Source organism: Crocodylus siamensis, chromosome 5 (genome assembly GCF_052110815.1).
Source record: "Crocodylus siamensis isolate JL-2025a chromosome 5, ASM5211081v1, whole genome shotgun sequence".
NCBI lineage: Eukaryota > Metazoa > Chordata > Crocodylia > Crocodylidae > Crocodylus > Crocodylus siamensis.
The window spans coordinates 194553584-194578716 of NC_143399.1; the positions used below are offsets into that span (position 1 = coordinate 194553584).

A 25133-nucleotide genomic window follows, 5' to 3' on the forward strand; every position below is an offset into this window, starting at 1 on the left:
GGTTCATCTCTGAGGTACAAACCTACCCTGATTCATACTTGACCTGAGACTTGCATGGCTATCTGCTGAGTTAACCAGTCACAGAGGATGCATCATTCTGGATCATCTAAATGGTCTTTCACATGCACAGAAGCAGGGTGTTGCCCGCTGTGGTTCCCTGCTTTAGCTGTGGCAAGGTAAGGTGTTACGTCTGCGTTGTGTCAGGATTGCTGGGAGTTTTACAGAGAGTTTAGATTATGGATTGGCATAGGAAGGTTTGTATAGGGATGATCCTGCCTCAGACGGGGTTGGGCTGTGACCTCTGGAGGTCCTGTCCTGCCCTACTTCTCTAGGACTCTCTCGTGTCCTCCTCCAAACTTAAGATAAAGAAGGAGAAAAATCCCAGAGCATAGAAATGAAATTTCCTTGGGAATCCCTTCTCTCTGGTGACCACTTCATGCCGTGAGGCCTTTGCTCGCCTCTACTGCTATTTCCAACTTCTGATCCAGCTGCTTCTCGCCCTGCAAAGAGCTCTCAGCCTCTGTTGGGACAGGCAACATTTACATCCAGTGAATGCATTAATGAACTCCGAGACAATACTGCAGGTTATAAAATGGACCGCCTCTCCCTGCTACGCTTCCCAGTGATGGCTGGATACAAACCAGCTCCAGAGTTGTTACACCCTACCAAGCCCTAATTACCTAGCTAGCTAGCTCTTTTTTTAGAGTTTTTTAATAAGATCATTTTTAATCATATGATAATTACATTACATGTGTGGCCGGGTCTACATTTATTTATTGCGCGCTTCACCAGTCAAGCGTGCAATGCACGTACCGCCTAGCAATCGCGTCGCTGGCCCCGCCCCCATACGACGCCCCACCCCCCGCTCGGGCACTCCAAGCTCAGCCGGATCCGCCTCCCGCGCCCAGCCCAACGGGCTGCATTGCGCATGCGCGTCACCGCCCCAATGGCCGCGAGACTGGCAAGCGAACCGCGCGTGCGCGGCCGGCACCAGTGACTGAGCGGGGAACAGCGCCCATGCGCAGAGGGCTGCCTACCCCCGCCCTCTCATGTCAGCGGCGCGCGCCATGAGTGAAGGGTTCGGGAAGGCGGAGTCGGGCGCGCAGGTGAAGTGGGGCCCCTTCCCCTTCCCCTTCCCCTGCCAGGCCGTCGGCGGCGCGGAGCGTCCCCTGGGAGGCCTTGTCACCCCTCCCCACCCCCAACCGCTGTTTCCGTATTTCCTCACTGATCTGCGCACCCCAATGTCTACCAGCTGGGGGGGGTTAAGGTGCGCGTTGCACTCAAGAAAATACGGTAGGAGCAGTGCTGCTGCATGCAGACCCCTGGGGTGCCTTGAAGCACCCCTCCAACCCCTTTGTGCCCCAGGAGTAACCCAGAGCCTGCAAAGAGGCCCCTGCCTGAGCCCTTTGCACCAAAAAACCTGACTCCGTTGCTTTTCTATGGGCCTGGAAAGAGTGAACAGCCAACATTTTCAAGCTTGAGCAGTAAACAAGCAAGCAGTAAAAGACCTTGACCACTGTGTCCTGCCCCAGGTCAGATCCCCACTTGTGTCTGCTCCCAGGTGTCCGGCAGCACCAAGCTGATGTTGAGCTGGAGTTGTTTGTTCTAAATTATGTGGAGTTTTATTATAATTTACTTCTAATTAATTTCTATATATTATTATCACTAACTTTTATGTATTATAGCTATTTTTTTAATGCAACACAAATCAGAAGTATGTGTATAGCAACTCTCTGTGCAAGTCTGAATAACATACACATCTGTCACAAACACTAAGGAAGGGGGAAAAGGAAGAAGGCGCAGAAGAAGAGGGGAGGGTACACGAGGGGTGATAATTTAATGACCAAAGTATTGTAAGAACTATTTTGAAATTGCACCAAATGTTTTGAAGCAGTGAAGCCTTCTAACCTTGACTTTCCAAAGATGCCAGCTGTGCCATCTCATTCTACTAGATTTCATTGGGTGCATTTTTTAAGACTTGATATTGTTTTGTTTTTAAAACTGCTGCCTGATCATTTCATCATGTGCCCCGCTACTGCTTGGACTGTGAGGCATCATAGTGAATAGCAGTTCCTTAGTGACTTTTCCTGGACCGTTCATTATTTTATAGACCTCAGTTGTCAGCTCCAAGCAGAAGAGTCCTGAGCCCTTTTGTCTCTCTTTGTATGAGAGCTGTCCCATACCTCTGGTCATCACTGATACCTTTCTTTATACATTTTCTTAGTTCTGTTATGTACTTATTGAGATGGGGTAATTGTAACCTTTGATTTATACACTGTATTTTCTTCCATGCTTCATGCCCCAGAGCAAGATAAATGCACACCTTGTTTTTTAACAAGGGAAAAAAATCTTTTCTTGAAAAGGCTAATAAATAACAGCAAGTAACTAAGTAGCAGCAGCTAGGAAACCCAGTGAGCTCACTGTGCTGCTCCTGGCAGAGCATGTTCACTGTTACTTTTATTTCCCCCCAACCTTGCAGAGGCTTATGATCAAGCATCCTGGTTTTCTCTGTTTAAAAATCACAAATTCTCTGATAAATCACAAATTCTCTGATTTAAAACCCCAAAATCCATGTTCTTCCATGATTAAAATGAAATGCACATGTACACACGTGTGCACACACACACACACACACACGAAGGACCTGACTGCCACGTGTACATGGTGCCCTCTGCCCCGATTGCCATCCTCCTGCTCCCTGCAGCCCCTTGCACACTAGAACTTGGCCAGCCTGCAAATGGAAACCCACGATTTCCTGTGCTTTTTTCCTCTAAGGGGGAAACGCTGCACACTGTCTGGCAGCTAGGGTCACTGGGGCTGAGTGGTGCCAGCCTCCGGCTGGCAGGTGGAGCTGCCTCAGTTCCCAGACAGCGTGCAGCACCCTGTCAAGCCATGCTGCACCCATATGATGTGACAGTTGCCACGCAGGTGCCAAGGGGGGCGTGCAATCTCCACTTCTTCCCACTGCCCCAAGCTGCACGGGAGGGCTCAGGTGCTGCAACTGGTGAGTGCAGGGTTTTGTTTTGTTTTGTTTAGTTTTTTAAAGGGCTGGGGTTAGGCAGAAGGTAGGGCTGGGCAGGTCAGCCATGGGGGCTTCTCCCACAGCTCCCTCTGCCGGGACAGAGGCAGGCACAGACAGAGGAGCCATGGGAGAATCCCCCATGGCTGACCTGCCTGGCCCCATCCTCTGCTGAGTCCCAGCCTAGTCCTGGCACTTTAAAAAAAAAAAAAAAAAAGCGACACACTCACTGATACAGCAGCAGCGATCAGGGCCTCTTGGGGCTCATGGCAGAGTCCCCCCACGCGGTGTGGGCAAGTGGGGGGCAGCGGGGATCACCCTGCTTGACACCCACATGGCAGCTGTCGCATTACACAGGTGCAGTGCAGTTCAGCAGGATGCTGCACGCTGTCTGGGAGCTGGGCATGTCTTTGGGCACCAAGAGACGGACTGTCAAGCTGATGCACTGTGAAACTATTTAAGACTTTTTGTATAGTCTTACATCTGGGATGATAAATTATTAGATTTCCATTAAATATGGTTTAAAAAGTCAAAGTTCCTACCCTCTTATTTCCTCCACTATCTTAAAAAGGTTTCTAAAGGGAAAGATAATTGTATGCTTTGCTGCAACATATTTTATTAAAGCATATTAAAAGGCTCATTTAAGCTCAGTGTATAAAATGTGTTTAAGGGTCCCACAGCATCTCTGAGACAACTAATTATTGCAATACTCTTATTTATAGCAACACTGCTCCTTCACCATTCTGAGATTCTTTGTACTAGAAAGCCCTGAAACATGAACGGGGAGTCTTAGGCCCCTGGGACATATGCTATTTAATGGTGCAATGGCATCTGATCCCTGATCCCAACAATTACGTCTCTTGCCATGCCACAGATACATGGCAGGAGATGCAGCTGGTGAGATCAGGGATCAGATCCCAGTTGTGCCATTAATACTTGCAAGGGCAAGGGTCATAATTCTGGGCTCCTCCTGCACTGGCAAGCTGAAAGAGGAGTGCTGGCAGGTCCAGTTGGGTGGACAATTGCCTGTTAGCTGGCCCCCGAGCTCCTCCAGGAAACTCAAACCAGGTCTTGTGCTGTCCGGAGCCTGGACCAACAGTCAGCTCAAACCAGAGCTCGTTTGAATCCCCAGTGTAGTCCGGGGGCCTGGAACTGACAATCAGTTGATTGTTGGCCTCTGTTGGGACAGCCCTGATTTGAGATAAGGGCTGTACAGGCCAGGCTGAAAATCAGCAGTTTGCCAAAACCCCATGCTTGACAGCTTGATTCAGGGAGGTGATAGCCAAAAGGCTTTCCCTGTTGAGAGCTTTAAACCTTGCAGGGAACTTCTGATCCCCTATGCCCAGCAACCCAGCCAGAGGTGCCAGGTGTGGGGTTTGAAGTCCCCAGCAGGGAAGTTGCTTCAGTGGCACTCTTTAAAGCTACCTATATACTGAGACACACAGTTCAGGGTACAGGTAGTTGGGGAGCTTCGAAGCTCCCAGCTGCCCATGCCCCACACCATAAAACAGTGCCTGCAACTGTGGAGTGGAGCTCCCAGCTCCCCAGCTGCCACTTCCATGGGTACCCCAGGAAATTTAAAGCAAGCATGCAGCAGGGACTCCCAGCTGTATGCCTACTTTTTAAAGGTCCGTGGTGCAGTGAAGGGAGATGTTCTCTGATGTTAGGCTCATGATGCTCCTCTCCAACTCTCCCACATGCCTTCAGGAATTGGATGGGAGGCTGGGTTCAGGACCTGATGCTGCTCCCAGCACAAACCTACTAACTGGGTAGGGGATGGCTGTGTCCTGGACCCTGGAGAGACCCTACGCCAGATCTCTACTCCCTGCTCATCACTGGGATTGGTCATGGGTCAGCCCCAACATGCATGTTCAATTTAAGGCATGATACAAATGAGCCACAAAGACATTATATGTGTGAAATAATCTTTGTGGCTCGTATAAACTGTATTATTGCTTCATAAATTGCCTTGAATGTGTGGTCAGATTACTGTGTAAGGTGAAATTAACACCTTAATTTCACTTAAATGTAATGTGTCAGGGCCCTTAGCCTTGCTGTTAGATGTTTCTGTTAAATGTTAAGCTATGATGTTCAGGTGTTCCTTTATTTAAAAAAAAATAATTGATATTTTGGCATCTTCAAGCTGAAATAATTACTTACTTTTAAACCAGCCTTCATAGGAAGAGTTAATTGAATTAATACTTAATAACTTTTCAAATACAATTTAAAATAAAATTATGGTACAACCATCTGGCAGAGCAGTTCTGAACAGACAAGAAAATTCAATTTAGAAACACAAGTTCAGACTTCCAAAGCAGTGCAGGGAATTTAGTCAGACACCTCAGAATGAATGGAAATATGTGGGTAAATCCCCTATACTGCTCCACAAATTCAGCTTATGAACATAATGTATCCTATAGCAGGCTTTTACCAGTGACAGGCTATTCATTGCTTGTGACCTGCTTGCCTTCCCCTTTGCTGGAGGATTCCCTCCCCACTATTGCCCTGAGGTGTTGCCAGCAGAAGTGTAACTGGTAAAATCTGCATCCTGGCTATTGTGGATGGTTGCATCTCAGGAGCCTCTGCCTTATGCCTTACCACCCCTCCAATCCCCAGGGGAGATGCTGCTGCAGGAGATGTCAGTGTGGCCAGCAGGAGTCACTGAGTATAAGGAGCCACTTCTCACACACCCCTGCTCCTGGCAGCAATGGGCAAGTGAGAAAGACAGTGGCTGCAGAGGGGGTGCTATGTTAATTTTCTTGAAGCTGGGGGCAGGTAGAGTCAGGTTGGAGTTAGAGCTGCAGCAGCCACCTCCCGCTTGTATCTGAACCCAAAAGTGAGGTGTTTTTTAGGGCTGTGTGAAATGGCTATGTTTTGTTTCGGTTTTGGATTTGGCCGTTTTGGAGGGACAATGATTCGTTTCAGTGTTTTGGATCACTGTTCCGTTTCAATTCGGCCAAATCTGTTTCGGAGTTTCAATGCAGATTCAGAGATTCTGATCAGCTGGGGAGAGGCATGCGCAGCCAGGTGGCTGCAGGTTCTCCCGCGACTCCTCTGGCTGTGCTTGCCTCTCCCTGTGCGAGGGGAGCTGCGGGAGAAGCCCCCATGGCTGCCCTGCCTACCCCATTCCCCGCCTGGCTCCAGCACTTTAAAAAAAAATAAGCCCCACACTCACCAGATGTAGCAGTGGCAATCAAGGGCTTTGGGGGCTTGTAGCAGAGCGCCCCCCGTACAGTGCGGGGCAGCACGGATCACCCGCACCAGCACCCGACCAGCAGCTGCCCTGTAGCGCAGGTGCAGCGCAGCTCAGCAGGGCACTGCGCTCAGTCTGGGAGCTGGGGCTGCTGGGCCTGAGTGGTGCAGCAAAGCATACAATTATCTTTCCCTTTAGAAACCGTTTTAGGATAGTGGAGGAAATAAGAGGATTGGAACTTTGGCTTTTTAAATCATATTTAATGGAAATCTAATAATTTATCATCCCAGATGTAAGACTATACAAAAAGTCTTAAATAGCTTCACAGTGCCTCAGCTGAACAGTCTGTCTCTTGGTGCCCAAATACATGCATTAAAACAAAGCATCCCACAATACTGTAAACCTTGACTCTCTAAAACAGACCATTGTGCTATATAAGATTTTTAGTAAGCCTTTGCTTGACTTGCAGAACAAAATAGACTGGTGCCTGTTATCTAGAAAGTAGCTGCAAAAGGCTGGAAGAAGGAGATGGGGCATCAGGATAACAGTTTAATCCCCTTCAATGACTAGTGGATATGCATTAGTCAAAGATTATCTTCATGATCCTTTGAATATATATAAAAGAAATGATATTTGTAATGGTGCGAAAATACAGCCTCACAGTGACGTGACATGTATTACAACATTGTCTTGTAGACCTCTTCCATGTCATGTTTGCTGTCCTTGTTCTGGGAAGTTTCATGTAGTTGATAGTACATTAGTAACTGGAGCAATAGTGAACCAAAGTTATGGTTCATGGAAAGAAGGTTAAAAAAAGCAGAAGAAAGAGAATATCTGTGAGGGGGAAGGATGTAGTTCAGGGTAATGAGCATAAAGAGGATAAAAGAATATGAGGGAAGCAGGGAGACCTCTTAAGAATGAAGTGAAGGAACAGCAGCAGCATAGGAAAAGAGTAAGTTATTTTCAGTCACTTCCCTGATCGCAACTATACAGGCTACAATAATATCTTCTTCTGTTCATACTGGTTAAAAGTTAGCCTAAAAAAACCCATAACTATGGCCTTACATGTCAGTAGAGAAGTGTTTAATGCATTGAACAAACACATGAAATATAAGAGGAGCCAGGGTTTCAGTATAAGGTCAAATAAAATGTTTTTATGCTAGTCTAATGGACATTTCCTGAGACTCTTTTAAATGCACCTTAATAGAACTGTAACGAATGTATGCACGTTGCCTTCCATTAACAAAATGTCAATCTTAAGAAGTCAGTGATAGTGTCAAAACTAGATTTGCGTCATGACCACTTGAAGAAAATTCAGTGTCACTTAAAGGGATACTACCATTAAAAGAAGACCTAAGAAAAAAACTGCTTAGTGTATACTAATAACAACAGGAAGATTCAGAGTAAAAGTTGACTGTCAGATATGGTGAGGAAGAAGGTGTTGTGAAGAAATCATTATTAGAGTGATATACTAAGTGATGTGCCCAAGTGATGTGCCTATAAGGGCAATTTGATACTCTGTTTGTACAGAGTATTCAAAAAAATATTTACAGCTGAATGGGCAGTTAGAGTATTTCACTCTGTCTTCAGGCCATGTATTCTGGCAGCAGTGCAAGCTTCTCTTTGCCAGTGTGTTTAATCCATGTCTAGAAGGGTTTTATTTAGTATATTCTGATGTTAGATAAAGAAACTAAAAGGACATCTCTAGCATTAGGTTAAGTGTTATTTCCTTATTTCTTGGCCTTTCTTCTAAGACTGCAGAGTATGGTTCCATTTTGTGGATATTTGTTTAGTTTAGATGTGGTCCAAGAATACTAGAGGTGCACTAATATATCAGTCACATGTCAGATCACCAATAAAAGGAAAATCAACATTATTGGCTATCGGCTTCTTTTGGCCAGTGTAACTGATAATGTCACCGATAAATGCAAGGTGCATGTGCACAGCCTCAAGCATGCATGCGGTCAGAAATGCAGCCAGGCAGCTTGGAGAGCAGTTCCGTGCAGGTAAGTCTGTGGAGGGGAAGGGATCTGGGGGAGGGAGTGGGGCAGCGGCAGGCTCTGCCCAGGCAGGAGCAGGTGCTACCCAGCCAGGGCAGTCAGTGGGACACTGGACCCAGGAGTGGGATGGAGCCATGGGTGGCTCATCCAGGGGGCGTGTGGGATGGGGAGGAGGGGTGGCTCCCTGCTGCTCTATGCACCCCCAGTGCACTCCCCCTGGATTTGTGCATGGGGTGGAGGTGGGCTGCCTGATGTGGGCTCAGGGCAAGGGGCAAGCCAGCCTCTTTCTTGTGGGGAGGCTGGGCTGGGACTAGGCTTGGAGCGGGCAGGAGAAGGACAGGATCAGCTGCATGGGTTGGGCAGTGGCAGCGCTTGGAGGGGTAGCAATGGGGTGGCTAAAGCAGATTTTGGGGTGGCTGTAACCCCCCCAAGCTCCCTCTGGTGCCACCCCTGCTTGGGGCACTCTGCTACCATTTCCTCAGGAGCCCCACACTGTGAGGCCGGCAGTGGATGTGGCTGGCATAGGGTTTCCGAGGGAAAGACAGGAGAGTGGAGTGCCCTGAGCAGGGGCAGCACTGAGGGGTTTTGGGGGACTAAGTCCACCCCAAAATCTGCTTTAGCCCCTCCCCCCATAGCCACTCCTCCCAGCACCGCTACCACCCCCCACCTTGTGCAGCGGAACCCACCCTGCTCCTGCCCACTCCAAGCCCAGCCTTGGGCCAACCCAGTTAGTGGGACATCAGCCTGGGAGCAGGGCAGAGCCACGGGCGGCTCATCCAGGGGGCATGTGGGGTGGGGAGGGACGGATGGCTCCCCACTGCTGCATGCACCCCCGGGGGGGGGGGCATGTGCACTTCCCCTGGATTTTTGCACCAGGAAGAGCCTGGTGCCACCCCTGGCCCTGAGCCCACAGCGGGGAGCCCACCTCGGTTGCATGCACAAATCTGGTGGGGACACATGCCCCCCACATGCTTTCCCTGGGGGTGCACTCAGCAGCAGGGAGCTGCAGCCCCTCCTCAGCCTCCCCATGCCCCCTGGGCAAGCTGCCCTTGGCTCTGTCGTGTGCCCCTTTCTGGAGTGCCATTGACCACCCTGGCTGGGCAGTGCCTGCCCCTGCCCCACTCTCTCCTTCACTGTGGGGGCCTTGATTTGCCCCCCTCCCCCACATCTGTTCCCTCCCCCACGCCCCTTCCCTTTCACAGACTTACCTGCAGGGCTCTGCTCTCCAAACTGCCCAGCTGTATTCCTGTAAATCAGCTATTGAATCAGTATTGGCCAATATGGCTAGTTAACAAATAATCGGCTATCGGTATCAGCCAAGAAAATCTTGATCAGTGCACCCCTAAAGAATACCAACTTGTCATTTGAAGTCTACCAGATGTGTATCGCTTTGTTAAGGAGTTTGATCATTGTTAACGTGCAGTATTTGAACAAGTTACTGTGAGAAATGGAATATGAAACCCATAAAAATCCCATAGAACTTTTAAGTTGAAGTATATGAGAAGATTTTGCTTACAGATGAGCTATGGGACTGGATGACTCAAGAGATTGATATTGGCCAATGCAACCTATGAGTTCTTGGTAATAAACTTGATGTTACGTTATGACAGCTGCTACAAGTAATCTTCCTTTTCATTCTGTAAAATAGTAGCATTGCCATATTTCAAAGATACCTATTCCTGCTCCAAGTTTATCTGTTCAATCCATTCCTGTGGCTTTATATATCAAAAATTTCTTTTACTTATTACCATGGATTCTGAGTGCTCATTGTCAAGAGAGAGAGAAAAACATCTCCTGTTGTACTGTCTGGTCTCTGAGCTTGTACATGTATGCACAAAGGCATTTTAAAATCAAACCAGTCTTTCGACAGGGCTATCATTGGAAGCACAATATATTCTCTGGTTCTTATTGTTTCCTATTAATTGGATTCCCAAGACCCATTATTTTTAGTTAATAGGATGTCTCTATCTCTTGTTTAAAAGCTACTTGCACGACTGGAGGGCAGAAGTTCTCTGAGAAATCTTGAGCCTTATCTGTTTGCTGATGAAGGATTTCCCATGCATGGTAAAATATATCTTTCTCTTATCTTTAAGAAATACTGCAGTAAAAAGTTAAGTGAGTTTTGGGGGAAAATGTTGTCTATTGGATTACCTTGAGCATGCAAATAGATATAAAATCCTAAATCCAGAGAAAACAGTTTTAATACTTAGGCTTCTGTAAACATCTGATTTAATATATTCTGATATTAGGTTAAGAGACAAGCTAGTTGACAAGTCTCCAGATGTAATTGTAGATGGCCCATCATCAGATAGATGTGCTTCTCATGGGGTCTTGCAGAGACTGATTCTTGAACCAATGAGTTAGCATTTTTATAAAGCCTGGATGAAACATAAAATCATGAATAAAGTTGACAGATTACTCAACTATTAGGAGTTAGTAAAGAGGACAGGCCGATAATATTGAATATTTGGAATAGCTTGGCAAGCTGGGCACAAGTAATATGTGTGTTTAATACAGCTAGATGTAAAGTTATACATCTAGGGACAAAGGATACAGACTGTACTTAGAAGGTGGGCATCTGTCTTGAGAAACAGTGATTCCAAAAAAGATGGAGGTCAAAGGGGACACTTAGCTGAACTTGAGGTCGCTCTGTAAAACTGTGCTCAAAAGGGTTAATATAGTGTTTGGGTGGATCAACTGGAATTTTGTGTCCACGTAGACAAATTGGGTTACCTCTGTGTTTGTCATGGGTGTAACTGCTCTTCAAATAGTGTGTCCAGTCCACAGTTCAAGCAGGATGTTGATAAACTGGAGAGGGTCGAGAGAGGAATTAGAGAAGATCCATAAGGATGATTAAACAATTGGAAAATCATGCATAAGAATGAAAAACTTATGGTGAACAATGTGCTTAGGTTTTTCAAAAGAAGGTTAAGGGGTAAATTTATTGTGGTCAAGAAATATCCATTTGGGAATCAGAAATTTGACAGTACAGCAAAAGCCGTGTTATCCAGCCCTTTAGCAACTGGAAAGCTCCACTAACCAGCATCTGTCAATACACATCTTCCTTCTGAGGGACGTGGCAAAAGCAAAACCAGAAGTCCCGCTTTGGTTGGTGTCTGCAAAGAGGGAAGCATTTGAAATGTAAATGTTTGCAGATGCTGTATTACCAGCAATTTCATGACTTAAAGCCCTGGTGCACCAAACGTGGCATATTTGATTAACCGGCATCCCCCATTCCTGGGGGATGCCAAATAACAGAGCTTTTACTGTATAAATAGCCCATCATTAAGGTGTAACAAGATGAAGCTAAGGATACAGACTAAAGATGCAAGTTTTTAATAGGGTAATTAATTATTGGGACAATTTGCCAAGGATTATGATAGATTCTTCATCACTTGAAATGTTTAAATTGAGATTGAGTGTTTTTATAAAACACATCTTCCAGTTCAAACAAAAACTAATTCAGAAAAGTTGTCTGGCCTGTGTTATGCCAGAGATTGGTACAGGTGATCACAGTAGTCTTTTTTGATTATATAATCCAGTGGTTGTCAACTGGGGCTACGCATATCCCTGGGGGTACTTTGAAAGGTCCTGGGGGTATGTGGGGGCGAGTGGGGATGGAGCACTGCCACCCCGCACTGCTGCCTCATAGGAGCACGGCTGGGGTAGGGCGAGGGAAGGGCCGCACAGATGCTGTGCTGCCGCTGCTCCACCACTCTCCACTCCCCCACTCAGTGTCCAGCTGCATGCCACCCTCCCCTCTCCCGGGGGTGCACTTATTAAAAAGGGGGCTGCCAGGGGTACAGCTAGTTAAAAAAAGGTTGAAAGCCCCTGATATAATGTATGAAAAATACTTGCCAATTTGAAGGGCCACTGTCTGAAAAAGCAGCAGTGTAATAGAATGGCAAATGAAAAAAAAACTAGCAGTGAGAAACCACTGGCATGTGTATATTTGACGCTTTTCACATAAAACCAGAGAAGCTGTTGTGCTACTCTAGCTCTGGTGTATCTGTGTACAGCTCTAATTCCTATACATTATTGTGATTTTTACAAGAATTGACAAATGACCAAAATTGACAATAACATCAAGATAATTGGGAGGAAGCTGAGGGAGCTGTGTCGTAATAAAGGCAATTATTATGGGGTCACATGTATCTTATTTCATAAAATTTAGGAACATGCTAGGTGTCTGGCAGTATGTAATCCTTGTTCAGGGGAACATGACACAACAAAGGTGGTAGCTGGTTAGGGCAAAGTAAGATCATGTGGAGGGTAGAATATAGTACAATGTAATAATTTCATAGTTGGTAGGGTCAGAAGAGACCTGAGCAGATCATCAAGTCCGACCCCCTGCCATGGCAGGAAAGACTACTGGGGTCAAAAGACCCCGGCAAGGTGTTCATCCAGTTTCTTCTTAAAGACCCCCAGGGTAGAAGCCAGCACCACTTCTCTTGGAAGTTGATTCCAGCTCCTAGCCGCCCTGACCGTGAAGTAGCACCTCCTGATGTCTAGCCTGAATCTACCCTCTGCCAGCTTGTGACCATTATTTCTTGTCACTCCTGGTAGTGCTCGGGGAAACAGGGACTCTCCCAATGCCTGCTGGTCCCCCCTAACTAGTTTGTAAATGGCCACTAGATCCCCCCTCAGCCTTCCCTTGTGGAGGCTGAACAGGTTCAGGTCCCTTAGCCTCTCCTCGTAGGGCCTGCCCTGCTGCCCCCGATCATGCGAGTGGCCTCCTCTGGACCCTCTCCGTGTTGTCCACATCCCTCCTGAAGTGCAGCACCCAGAACTAGATGCAGTACTCCAGCTGCAGCTTGACCGATGCCACATAGAGGGGGAGGATCACCTCTTTGGACCTGCTCGATATGCATCTGTGGATGCATGACAAGGTACAGTTGGCCTTCCTGACCATGTCCCCACACTGTCGGCCCATGTTCATTTTGGCATCAATAATGACTCCAAGATCCTTTTCTGCCTCTGCACTGACAAGAAGGGAGTTCCCCAGCCTGTAGGTATGCTGCTCATTCTACCTCCCCAGGTGCAGTACCTTGCACTTGTCAGTGTTGAAACCCATCCTGTTCTCATCTGCCGCCGCCACCCCCCCCCGGTAACTTGTCTAGGTCCGATTGCGGCCTATTCCTCCCTTTTAGCATGCCCACTTCTCCCCACATCTCAGTGTCATCTGCGAATTTGAACAGGGTGCTTTTTACACCCCCATCCAAGTCACTGATGAAGATGTTGAACAGTGTGGGCCCGACGACTGAGCCCTGGGGGACCCCACATCCCTCTAGGTCGAGTAAGACCCGTCAACCACCAGTCTGTGGGTGTGGCCCTCCAGCCAACTAGTGACCCATTTGACTGTGTGGGTGTCAATGCCATAGTCTCCTAGTTTTTTAATGATAACGGGGTAAGAGACAGTGTCGAAGGCCTTCCTAAAGTCCAGAAAGACCACGTCCACTTGCGTCTAAGGATTTTGTAACCTGGTCATAGAAGGCCACTAGGTTGGTTTGACAGGACCTGCCTCTAATAAACCCATGTTGGCCTCCTCTGTTGGCCCCTCATGGCCATGCGCCAAGATCATTCTCTTAAAAAGCTTACCCAGAACCAAGGTAAGACTAACTGGCCTATAGTTTCCTGGGTCCTCTTTCCTCCCTTTTTGGAAAATGGGAACCACATTGGCGCTTTTCCAGTACTCTGGCACCATGCCAGAGCACCATGAGTGCTCGTAAATCCGTGCAAGGGGTCCCGCAATGACCTCTGCTAATTCCCTCAGCACTCTGGGGTGGAGATCGTGAGGACCAGCTGATTTAAATATGTCCAGTCCCTCCAGAAGTTCCGTGACTAGGTCCTCCCTGACCTTAGGCCTGCGTGCACCTCCCCTGGGGCCTATGGGGGTCCTGGTGGGGGGGGTGACCCAGTCCCTGCTCAGAAAAGTGGAGGCAAAGAAATTGTGAAATAGGTTAGCTTTGCTGTCTGGTGCAATGACTAGATTTCCTAGTGTGTCCTGCAGAGGCCACACGTTACCCGGTACCTCCTTTTTACCCACTATATATTTAAAAGAGGACTTCTTGTTGTCCTTGACCTGGGTAGCTTGTCCCAGTCCCATCTCCGCCTTGGCCTTCCTGACCGCCCCCCTACAGCCCCGAGCAACTGAGGTATAGTCCTTCCTGGTGATGGCCCCTCCCTTCCATTGGGTGTACGCCTCCTTTTTAGCTAGGAGATGTTCCCATATGCTTTTGGTGAGCCATGAGGGCTTTTGCACCCTCTTGCCCCCTTTGATCTATGCTGGAATTACCTCCCTTTGGGCTTTCTAAGGATCATCTCCTTAAGGAACAACCACTCTTCTTGGACACCCGACTCCCCTCCCCTCCGGGACCTCAGTGCCTCCCTGACTACTCTCCTAAAAAAAAGATGTAGGCATTTGTTTTAAAGGTGAGGAATAGATTCTTTATTTGATTAGTTTCAGGGAGTTGACAGAGAAAAACTAATGTAGGTGTCTGGAAAGGCAAAAAAGAGAAAATTACAGCCCTTTTATACAAGGTAATAAATAAATTGGTCAGTCTCAGTGATAAACTTCCATTTATTTGGGCTCTAAGGAAACATTGAAGTGGGTGTGAGGGTGTATCTTCATGAAGTAATTGAACAATGGAGTAGACTACCAGTGTGCACAGATGACTGGTAGGGGGTGCACGTGCCCCCCCTTGACAGGGCTTGTGCCCCCCCCAACAGGGCTGCGGGTTTCTGTAGGTGCCCCCCCAGATTCAGGAGGCACCAGTCACTCATGCCAGTGTGATTACATCTAGCTAATTCAAAAGCAATTTAACTAATTAATTCATGTAAATTGATAAAGCTTGCCACAGTCTTCAATACAACCGTGACCGTAGACAGGTAACTTAAGGTATAGCAACTACACAAACAAGTTACCATGAGACAAGCTAGCATGTGTATTTACAGCACTTCAGCCACTCTGTAGTTAGAGACCTACAGAAATCACGATTTTGTGGATTTCACGGAAATCACAAAATGCGGTATTGCTTGCAAAAGCAGGCCTTGTCTATGAAATCCACAAAAAAAGAAGAAAACTTATTGAAAATAAAATCCTGGCTCCCCAGAAGGAGCCAGCACTCCTCACACTACTGCCTGGCTGCACAGCCCATGGGGCGGAGTGGGAGGGGGCAGCCCAAGATGGTTGCCATCCCCCCTGCCACCTCTCACCATTGATTGGCAGAGATGAGTGCCTGTCATGTGGCCCTTCCTCTCTCCAGTTAGTGGCAATGGGTGGGGCCACATGATGGACAGCACTTGCAATTGGTGGCAAGGGGTGGGGCCCCACAACCTCCCTGCAAAATCAGCCTCCTGGAGTTAGGTAAACCCCTATTCATAGTAAGTGATTTTGTTGACACTTTCCCCAAGGGTAAGTTCAAAGTCCCTTAGTGATAGTCGGTACACTGCATCACATTTCCAGCAGGATAAGAGCATGCTCGCAGGCACTTACCGTGCAGTTGCTGACATTGGTAAGTTCACACCCTTGCTAGCCTTGTGGTAATTTCCATGCCCTCCCATTCTGTTTATAGTAATAAAAAATGGAAGTGCAGTTACCTTAGAAGTGTGATATGTAGCTTGAATAGATAATTAAAAATAAAGGGTAAACATTTTCAAAAATATGTAAGTGCTAGCTTCAAAAACCACTGAAATGTTCAGGCCTGAGAAGGCTTTTGTTTGTTTCTTTGTTTTTTAAATATCTTCATGGCTTTAATTTGGCACAGCTAAGGGTAAAAAAACATAATTCTAACAGCTTTTTTCGGCCTCACAGCAGATGTATTTTGATGCCTTAAAAAACTACCTTAAATGTGGAGTAACTGCATCACAATTGAGCAATTGTGGAAGATTAGAATTATACATCAATTATGTATATCAAAAGGTCCTTCACTGAGGTGGTTTGGGGACAGAAACAGAAAAGATACTCTCCATGGATGCCTAGATGTCAGATCCCAGATCAATATACAGCACATAAATTAATAACTTATATTACATATTACTTGAGAATTTCTTCCCTTTTGTACTGATGCCACTGCATGCACTTTCACTAAGGCATCCATCCATTTTTGTGATAGGTAAAATGTTAAATTGAATCCCAAGATTTAATTCATTTTTTGTTTTCAGTATGATAATGCTAAATAGAGTCTCCAGTCCGCTTTTAGGAAAGCCTTTAAAGCTTCTTGTATTCAGCAAACCGTCACACAAATTATACATTTTTCAAAGATGCTTGAGCACTTTTGCACCAAGGAGCTCTGTACCAACAAAGTATTCCCACTAAGGACTGCTTTCTTATCCTACCAAAATAACAAAAAAGCCATTAGTAAAATTGGTAAGCGCCCTCAAAAATGCTCATAAAGTTTGTGCAAGCATAATTTTCTTTAAAAAGCCCACATACCCATTTAGTCTACCTTTATTTCTAGAGTGCAAAGCTCCCAAATGGAGATTTACCTCGGAGGTTTTCTGAGGACAAACTGGAAGACAGCTTCTGCGTCAGCAAATTTAACCTTTGCTGTTTCAGGAAGCCGCATCTGACGATGCCATTCATAAACTTTAGCAAGCTGTGTCTTAAAACTAGGCAGGGTTGTTTTGCTGCTACTACTGTTTGGAAAACTGTTAAATAACTTTATTTTTCTGATGTTTAAAAACTATTTAATTTTGTGGCCTGTTCATGCCTGTTTGTTCTTTTGCCAATGTTTTCCTTTATCTTAAATATATTTTCAATTTTATTTTATTATAAGCCAGAATAACACAAATCCCAAAAGTATATACAGCCAAATTTCATGCTGACTAGCTCTAATGGAGTTGCACAGAATGTAAATGAGTACGTATTTTGAACTGTATAAATTTGCTTTAGTTTTTATAATGTAATCTTAGCACACTGCAAGAATTTTTAAAATGACTCTCTTATGTCTGTTTACTCAAATCCATATATTCGTTATTGTGACCTGTTTTTCTAATGTTTTGGCTTTATAGCCTTAATGAAAATGTAACTTTTTATTAGTCAAATCCATTTGTTTTTATTTTTAATATGTTGCTTGGACTTGTTATAGTGCACCTGTCTTTGAAGTTCTTTATAAATATATCTTTGCACAACATTTTACTCAATGTTATTATTTTATTAAATTAATTACACATTTTCCTGTATTAGTCTATTTGAAACATAGCAATATGTACACTAGTGTTTTAATAAATTATACATAGATTCCATTATAGGCAACCAAGTATTCATAATGTATAATCAGTGCACATAAAGTAGAAGTAGCTAATGTAGGAGCTTCTGTGATATTCCCGCTGCTGTTCCTAATCATGATGGAAATGTGCCGTTCAGGACACATCAGCATATTAGATAGCACTATGCTGTATTCCCAAGGAGACTAAATAGGAATGCCAAAATGGCAGGAGCTTTAAAATAATCTTCCAGTGCTGCAATTCATGTTTCTCACTATCACTTAGGCATATCAAGCTGAGGTGTGGGTGTCAGTATAAGGCTCTGATTTTTCAGCTGTGTATGACACCCAAAATTAATTTGAAGTAAACATTTCCTCCCCTTCCCCTCACTTCCAAAAAGCAGATTGTAAGTGACAGCCTCTGCCCCAACATTGTAAAATACTAACTTAGCATTTCCATAACGTGTCTGGCAGTGTGAAAGTTGTACTACCACCGACAACTTCTGCAGTGGCCTGACTAAAACTGGCTGAACTGGGCTGCTCTGTAATGGCATCATGTTCCCCACGTTTGGTAGTGTAGTGAATGCAGGCAAAGTAAAGACTTTTCATTCTGCCTTATCATCTGAGCCAGAATAATTGAAATGGACATAATATTCCAGATGAGGATGTACCATATGCTTATATGGTGGAATTTTACTGTCTGTATGTCACATATAGATTATTACTGTCTGTATGTCACACATAGAGGTAATGTTTTACATCTGTTGCGCTTTTAAATGTTTTCTTTGACTCCTATACATTGATAACTAGGCTGTCCTACAGGATTACAGCTAATTTGAACTAAATGGGGGGGGTAGGTGTGTGTTTGTATGTGAATAATGCATGTGTTTTATTTTGAATGTGCCAGTACTGAATTTCATCTGACACCAAGCTGCTCATCCACTAACTCTGTTAAGTCCTCTCAGTCCTTAGTCTTGATTAACCTGATTAGTTTTGTGTCATCAGCAAACATTCCCAAGCCATCTGTATGTTTTTCCCCTGTTGTTATTCATCTGCTTTGAGATGATTAATAAATATTGGGCACACTAGGTCTAATATGGAGTCCTATGTTACGGGTTAAATATCCCCAGCTGGCGTGAAGACTAGCCAGCACAGGGCCAGGCACCCTGATGAGCTAGTCAGCCCCACCTGGAACCTACCTCCTGCCCTTCCTGTTTCCAGTGTCCTGGATTCTCTCATTTCTTGTCTCTGGTGCTCTTTTGACCATGATTTCTGGATCTAGGCTCCTGGCTTGGTTACTGCCTAGGATCTTCCATTTTCTGATTTCTGGCTCGGTTCTTGACTCCAGTGTGGCGTCTGTGGCAGAGTGGGTAGATGCTGGTTCCCCTTTGTTCTTAGCACTACGCTGTTAACTTTTTTCCACGTTAAACTAACAATGTAGAAAAAAGTGTCTTGTCTTGAGATGAAAATTGCAAAACTCTCAAAGAGGAGCTTTAAAATTAGATTTTTCATATAACTTCCCATTTTTTGCATAAGGAAGTGCATATTGGGATCTAAGGGTCCCTTGTGTTTTGGTATGAATTCATTATCTAGTCAGTGGGGCCTTTTGGCAGGGGGCAAGGAATGGACGGGGTAATTTTGTATGCATGCACATACTCTCCCATGCATTCCTCAGAAAAACATCTTCTGAACTAACAAAATCAAACATTTATTTCACTGAATAACTGTAATTTTTATTAAAATTATCTCTGAGAACTGTGACATAGCTAACTGTTCCTTCTCCGAAATGAACATGTTTTGTTACTATGTGCTTTTTGAACAAGCCATATTCCATTATGAAGGTAGATGAAGCAAAACCAAAATGTTTAATTGCTATATCCATTCATGATCTCCATTCAAGGCAGTGGAAGGCTTGCGCAGAAGCCAGACACCAAAGTCTGTAGTTTGTCTTCTCTCAAAAAGTGCTTTGCACAGTGTTTCTGAAATACTTCCAGAGACTTGGGAGTGGAGGTGGGGGAATGATACTACATGGCATATTTAGGGCTTCTTCAAGCCGTATTTGTATTCTGACATGGTTCTGCGATAGCTGTGTTGTCACTGGTACAATGTATGTAGTGTAACAGAGTAGGAGCTGGCTCCAAGTGACTGAGTTAAAGATTACAAACTCAGAACAGGAGGAAAGAGGTCCAGATTTATCTAATAAGATTAATAGACCTTGCCTTCACTGTAACAAATTTTGGGAGACCAGTATTCTTCGCAGACAGGTAAACCTTAGCCCCCTCCAAAGCCCTCTTTTAAAAATTTGGAAATACCAAAAATGGAGAAAGCTGTGTTTCAGATTGTCTGCATTAGAGCGAGTTGGAGTTTACATGTGCTGCTGTAGGACACAGGATTGTCTGTTCATGTGTAAATTGCCTTTTTCACTTGCAGTGTAGATAGTAAGAGCCTCAGTTTCCCTTTTCTTTTCTCATTCTAACTTCTCCTTGACATTCTGGACATTCATGAACAACAATATCCTCAGGAAGTTGGGTAATGACTTGAAAAGCCCTGTAAATTCAGACAGGCATGAACATGTTGGAATAAAATTTCAATTAATTGTCTGCTCTTACTTTTCTTCTGTGAAAAGCTGTTAGCCCATGTACACTTTCCTGGGTCACGGAAATGCAGAAGCTTGTTGCAGATACAGTTTTGCAGTTCTCCTTCAACCATGGAAAAGGAGTTAATTGTCCACCTGATGTGTGCCTGCCTTTGCCTAAACTGCTGCACAGGCGACATACATCTTAATGGGAAAATAGTAGCTTCCTAAAGAGAGAGAGAGACAGGGAGTAAATAAAAAAAGAAGATTTATTTTTTCTGTAGTGCAAGGTTGTGAATTTGTAGGAAGTCTCTGAAGTGTCCTGGATGTATATCTGACAGAAGCATCCCCTTCTTAGTAGTGGGTTATACTTTCTAGTTAATGTTTTTTAACACTTTTTGCATTCTATAATATGTATTTTATTGCAACTTAGGGGAAAAGCAGAATTTACTTAGCAGATCATAGTCTTTCTACAAAGCCTTCTGTCATTTGAGGTGGGGATTTTTTTAACTGCCTAGCTCAAGGTGTCTGCGATTCCATTCCCCCAAAAAATAGTTTTGTAGTCACCGTTTAAAAAAACAAGTACTCAATGAATGTGCTGACATTTGTCACTCAGTCAGGTTTATCTGCCTTACAGAGCTGAGGAAGCATGTTGCTGTCTTGAAGTGCTAAGGACTTGTCTATGCTACAAAAATAGACGTGTTAAAACACGATTTTGTCCTCCAACGTGTTTTTTCTTGCTTATCTTTTTTTTCATATTTTTATTGGAAATAATGATACATAGAGCCCTAGCCAGTCTTTTATGTAGCAGCTTCCTTTCCAAGCCCCATCCAACTATAATGACAGAGGTGTTGCCAGTCCATGTCATCCAGTTGCCAACCTTTCATAAATAGCATTTTCTCAAATACTAAGTTTCTTTTCCAGCCTTCGTGCATCACCCATTGTTATTTTACTTTAGATGCTGTCTTTCAACGTTGAAATAGCTCCTACAAAACTCTATCCGGGGTTTAAATAACTCATATTTTTCTTAGAAACTTTGTAGTGTATCAGCAGCATGACAAAACAAGATAAAAATGTAGCTAATTAAAATTAACGTGCATCATCATTGATCAATCAGATCTGCTATGCATGTTCCCTTCTTCTTTCAGAGGCCAGGTCAGGACAGTAATGGGAGAAGAAACATTTCCTGTTTGTTCCACTTGTCAGAACAGCATGAATATTCAAAAATCCCTGGACCAAAAGGAAACATTTTCTTTTTAGGAGTTGTAATGATGATATAGTAATATAATTTAACTGTAATTAGTCAGCGTATGTCACAAGGTCTCAGAAAAATCTTTTGCCTGAGTTTCAGAAGCAGTGAGCACTTGCCATTCCCTGTGAAGTATATAAGTTCTGCCCTGCACCTTTGAAAAAACCGATTCACTAAACATTGATAACAGTCTGTAAGGAATAGAGGTCCCAGCTTACGTGCTTGTTTCCGTTCTTGAACAGGAGATGTCATTGAATTCCATGGTCCCGAAGGAAGTGGAAAAACAGAGATGCTTTATCACCTCATCACCCGTTGCATCCTTCCCAAATCAGGAGGCGGTTTGGAAGTAGAAGTCATGTTCATTGATACAGACTACCATTTTGATGTGCTTCGTCTGGTTACCATTCTTGAACACAGGCTACCCCAGAGCACAGAAGAAACCATAAAACTGTGCCTTGGAAGGCTTTTCCTTGTTAACTGCAACAGTAGCACACAGTTGCTTCTCACTCTTTACTCTCTAGAAAATACGTTTTGCACTCGCCCTTCTCTCTGCCTTTTGATTTTAGATAGTATATCTGCTTTTTATTGGATAGACAGAAGCAATGGTGGGGAGAATTATAACATGCAGGAGTTGAATATGAAAAAGTGTGTTAAATTTCTTGAGAAGCTTGTCAGAGAGCATCTTTTAGCTGTGTTTGCAACCACACAAACAATTATGCAGAAATCTTCAAGCTCTGCAGAAAGTTCCTTTTCCTTAAAACATCAGTGTGAAGCTGAAGTAGACTACAGGCCTTATCTTTGCAAATCATGGCAACAATTGGTAACCCACAGAATATTTTTCTCTAAGAAATGTCATTCTAGTAACAGCAAAGGTTTTTCAATTGTTTCTTGCCATGTCAAAAGAAACCATGTAGTGAAATGTTCATTTAGTGTTGCAGAATGTGGAGTTCAGTTTTAACTTGAATTTGCTTTTAAAGTTATAGTAAATCTTCAGTCTAACTAGCCTTCTGTATTTTTTTATATCTTTGTACCTTCTTAATCTTGATTTGTTTATGAATTTTGTTATGAACATTTATTAAATTCTGTGAAGAGCAGAGGAAATATAAAGATTTGAATGACTGTATAAGTTCAGCATAAAATAGAGAAGAATGTTGTAACTATTTATGTGTGATTGATACATCAAGAGATTAAATCAAGAGAACTCGAAGTCACGTCATCTTTAACTCTGACTCCTGTCACTAACATTTCCTAAACAGCATACAACCAAATGCACTGACTCCAGCTCTGTCATAACCCTTTTCACACCTCTTCCTCTTCTAAGCTACACAAACTGTAGTCTAGCTCTGTATGTGGGAGTTGGTGCATAGGCAGATGTTAGTGCTTTGTAAATATTGGCCTTGATTGACTCCCACTAGCATAGGGACATACACTCTGTATATACCCTTTGCCAGCAGGCACAGCTGCACCTCAGGAGAAGGATTCATTTTCTGTGTAAGGAAGGTTCCATTGTCTCTGGCTAGGCACCATCCAGTTATTACTGCCAACACTTATACTATCACTGGTCAGAGCAAGGATTACAGGTGTCACCAGTAGCATAATGGGGGGAGGAGGGCAGCAGCCCTGGACACTTTTTGTAAAAGGACACAAAATAGCCACTGCCACCATTAGCACAGTGACAGCCAGTGCTGCCCCAGATGTAGGGCTGCTCTCTTACACCTCTGGGTGTCACCGTGACCTCTCCTTTGCCAGAAGGTCTTCAGATATCTTCAGTCCTCTCAAAAGTTGAAAGGATTCAGTGCTATAGCTGAAGGATCCATAGGCCCCTGGCAGCTGTTACAATTAAGATGTGATAAACCTGTTAATCACACCATAAATAATAACTCAGACACGCATAATGACATGACAAAATGAGAAACTAGCCACAAAAATATTCCACAAAAGATGTGTAACTCCATATGGGAGTTTCAAACTGGCTCCTCCATGGGACTGGGACTATTCAAAATAGACCGGTGCAATCCTGAGTTGGGACCGACAACTGATTGTTTGCTCTGGGACCACTCCAGTTCAACTGGGCTATGGGTACCTGGCTTTCAATTTACTGTTGCAGGGGAAGGCCAGGCATTTAGGCTCTCCCTGCCCTGGCAAGTAGCAGTGACATCATTGGGATCTGATCCCAAAATCACACGCGTTCTGGGAGGCACGATTGTTAGGATCAGGGATGAGCTCCCACCACACTATGAAATGAACATGTGCCAGGGTCCTAGAGCAGCCCTGGATACCTGCAAACTAGTAGCAAGTAGGTAATGCTCTTAAGGAAAGAGGGTAGAATTTTTTAATAACATTTGTATTTCACCCTTAAATCAGATAAACCATGTCCCTGGGCTTTATGGGCCACTCTTGATTCAACTTGGTTTCTGTAATTTTTTTAGTTCCCCATTTAGTAATGTCCCAGTTGGATCTTTCTTTTTCAGAAGCATATTAATTCATCACAGTAGTCTTATCTTCTTTTAGATGTATAACCTCTGTGGACCTGAAATACAGCATTGACCATCTTAATGCAAAATATGTATGTATTGTATGAGAACTCCAATGAATTTTACTTTCTCTTGGTTTACATCCTTGTATCATGACCACAATTATGCTTCAGCATACACTGGTATCTTATGCAGATTACCTCACTAAGTAATGACAAATAAATGTGAAACTTCTGATTTGGTAAAGGCAGAGGAGAAGATGCTAGGCCAGACAGCGTATATTGTGATGCTTCACTTAGCTGAGTAATTGACATCATATTCCTTATTCCTGGTTACTCTTTAGAAGCATTGTCAAACAAGTTACTGCATATTAAAGCTATTCTACCTATGCAAAATTAATTTGGACCCGAGTCTAGTTCCTAAAAGTAAGTCATCTGCATTGCAATTGGTAGTTGTAACAGGGAGATTAATGCTTCTGTTACTTTAAGGGAAAACTTGTGGCAGACAGAGACCAGGCAGCGGAATAAAGGTCAGCTGCAAAGGAATAAGCAGCCAGGGAGCACTGTTCCTTAGGCAGAGAGCTGCACATTAAGAAGGAGAACACCTGCAGCCAGTCAAGGGAACATTGCTCAGAGCCAGCTGGCTGCAAGAAGGCAGGCAGTTAGAGGCCAAAGGCTTGAAGTACCTAGATCAGAGGTAGCTCTGCTGCCATAAAACAATCAGGCAGAGCCTAGGCGGGTGACAAAGAAGCAGTGGTCATGGTAATTGTAAGCTCCCTTGGAAGCTACATGGCAGGTCCTGAAGAGCAATCCCTGTATATGGTAGAGAGGGGGGCAGGTCTTAAAGCAGGGGAAGGCAAAATATGGCCCATGGGCCAGATGTAGCCCACCAGGCCATTCTGTTTGGCCCACAGGGCCCCTAAAACAAATTAGAAAATTATTTTCCTGTGGCTGCCTGTCAAAGATGAAAAGGCACCAGCAGCAGCAAGACCCAAGAGCAGCAGCAAGGCCCTCCCTGCCCTGCCCCACCCTCAACTCTTAGCTAGAATCTTCTGCCTAGCAGAGGCCTCTGGCCTGGCAACCTTTGGGCTGTTCCCCACCCTCCCTTCATCCAAGAGTGGAAGCTCAGATGAGAACAGGCAGGGATGGAGGAGGATTGCCAGCAAAGCAGGAACCAGCCTGGCCCAACCAATACCCCGCGGTTCCTAGCTGGCTTCTGCTGTGCCATTTGGTCCCAGCCATGCAGCTGGGAACCATGTGCTGCCAGGGCAGCGGGCAGGTGAGGGGTGGGGAAAGCAGTGGTAGCAGGCAGGGAAGGAAGGGAAGTGGCAGGAGAAAGGCAGCAGCAGCAGGTGTGGCGTGGAAAGCAGTGGGCAGGACCGCAGGGCCAGGGCTGGTGTCAGCAAGAGCCAGCTGGG

The 25133-nt window shown here is 44.7% G+C and overlaps 1 protein-coding gene across 1 annotated transcript; it reads left to right on the plus strand.

Annotated features, from left to right (window-relative positions):
• The first annotated feature begins 973 nt into the window (after positions 1–973).
• On the plus strand, positions 974–23715 carry XRCC2 (X-ray repair cross complementing 2). Its single transcript, XM_090047715.1, has 3 exons — positions 974–1106; positions 10195–10276; positions 21485–23715. Exons 1-3 carry the CDS (start codon positions 1050–1052, stop codon positions 22198–22200), a joined length of 855 nt encoding a protein of 284 aa, XP_089903841.1. The 5' UTR covers positions 974–1049; the 3' UTR covers positions 22201–23715.
• The last annotated feature ends 1418 nt before the right edge of the window (positions 23716–25133 follow it).